We start from the raw sequence: 1869 nt of genomic DNA, 5'->3' as shown, positions 1-1869 counted from the left end.
ATACTTTTACAAACAAAAGATTAATAATCACAGTTAGACAATCATTAGCTCCTAGTATATGCTGTGTTTTCTGTTTCAGCATCATGTTTCCCCCTCTAGCTGGCCGAAAGACCAACAATTCGGTTCCCTTTACAGCAAGGGAAGTATCTCGCTCTGTAGGGATCTCTGGACAGAAGAGGATAGTATGACCGCCCCTTAACACGCTAGTAAATCCGGCGCCCTAATGAAACGAAAACATGTTACAAGACCTAATAATGTTCGTACAAAGGGCAGCATGTTTGAGGATGTATCAAAGTGTATAAGTTTTCGGAGATGTTATAAGCATTTTTTGTAGCATCTCGTAACCTATAACACTTTGATACATTCTTCCTAGTTGTATCACTGTCGCTACAAAACACGATATTATCGTATTGACATACAATGTTTTGAGAAAAGGAGAAGTTACTTTTTATTTTATTTCACATGAAAAAAACAATAGAAAACTATGATTTTCATTACTAGCAGAATATTGTGGAAGCTTAAAAAAAATGGAAAAAGTACCTGACTACTCTGCAACTTAAATTCTTTATACACACCACTCTTCGCTTTACAGAGTTGTGGAAAGTTTAGATGCATTTCTAAGATTCAGTCAACATATTTGTTTTCTTATTACATACATTGTTCTTCAATGGAAGTTGCACAAAGTTTTGGATCAGACAAATGGGTAATTCCAATGATCACAGACATTTACTTGATTTATTGAATTAGGTAATCAGCAAGTCAATATATACAGCATTTTCTTTGATATTTTTGAGCCTGTAAGGTTTTATCATAGAGGTACAGCATGATTTTGAAGACGTTGGAAATTCTTACCATGTTGTTCCAGCGACCGTCATGACTGACTTCAAATCTTACCCATAGAGAATTAATATGTACTGCTAAAAGGGAACAGAAACCTTTTATGCACCTTCACATAAAAAGTTACATCAAGAAACTTACAATGTGATTAGTAATTGATGAAAATATAAATCCCTATCTGAGACTATGGGAAATATATCTTTAAAAATATCGCTCTCTGCTTGGTTGGCCGGTGTCTATTAAACCATATCAAGTTGAAGGCATACACTTTGAAACAAACGGAAAAAAAATCAACAGGTTCCAGTAATATACGTGTAAAGAGCAAACATGTATCAGAGTGTACTGAAGTGTTAGGGGTTTCGGAAATGTTGCAAAAAAGGCCGTAAATATATATATATATATATATATATATATATATATATATATATATATATATATATATATATATATATATATGTGTGTGTGTGTGTGTGTGTGTGTGTGTGTGTGTGTGTGTGTGTGTGTGTGTGTGTGTGTGTGTGTGTGTGTATATAATGTGTGTTTATTTGTGTGTGAACTATCATTAACAAAATACTCAATGTGCTCATTGTGAAACAAAATGATACAGAAACACATGTTTTTTTTATTTTTTATTTATTTATTTGTTTTTTTATTCTTTTATTTAGGACACATTACTTTATCAGTTATTCATCAAAAATATAACAAAATAATAATAACTCAAATAAAATGTTGAGTATTTTTCAGTGAAGATGAGATATAATTTGCAACATTATCAACATACAACAGTAACTACAACAGACAGATACAATACGTGTAAGTATCGAATAGTACATGAGATATTCGTCACTTGACATCGCCGATATTATATCAGCAGACATGAAGAGCTTCTATCAAAAAATATATGCAAATCTATTAGATTATTATAAGTTGGTGCATTACAAATCTTCCGTTTTTTCTCTCATTTATTCCCGATTGTTCGATGTTTCACCTCATGGTTTCCGAATACACGGGAAATTAATGCGTTTCTTGGGT

General features: G+C 32.3%; 2 protein-coding genes across 2 annotated transcripts in view; one reads left to right on the top strand and one right to left on the bottom strand.

Moving 5' to 3' along the window:
• The window catches only part of LOC119583878, a 2174-nt gene extending 1986 nt beyond the window's left edge, over positions 1-188 (top strand). Inside the window, exon 4 of the mRNA XM_037932602.1 lies at positions 100-188. Coding sequence (XP_037788530.1) covers positions 100-188 — 89 coding nt within the window. The remainder of the gene's footprint in view (positions 1-99) is intronic.
• A 1192-nt stretch (positions 189-1380) lies between these two features.
• Positions 1381-1869, bottom strand: part of LOC119583448 — a 39469-nt gene continuing 38980 nt past the window's right edge. Inside the window, 1 exon segment of the mRNA XM_037931933.1 lies at positions 1381-1869. This exon segment is cut by the window's right edge and continues 99 nt beyond it. Coding sequence (XP_037787861.1) covers positions 1827-1869 — 43 coding nt within the window. The 3' untranslated portion in view covers positions 1381-1826.

Source organism: Penaeus monodon, chromosome 17, assembly GCF_015228065.2.
Source record: "Penaeus monodon isolate SGIC_2016 chromosome 17, NSTDA_Pmon_1, whole genome shotgun sequence".
Lineage (NCBI taxonomy): Eukaryota > Metazoa > Arthropoda > Malacostraca > Decapoda > Penaeidae > Penaeus > Penaeus monodon.
The sequence above is the reverse complement of the archived record's forward strand: the minus strand, read 5'-3'. Positions and strand labels throughout refer to the sequence as shown.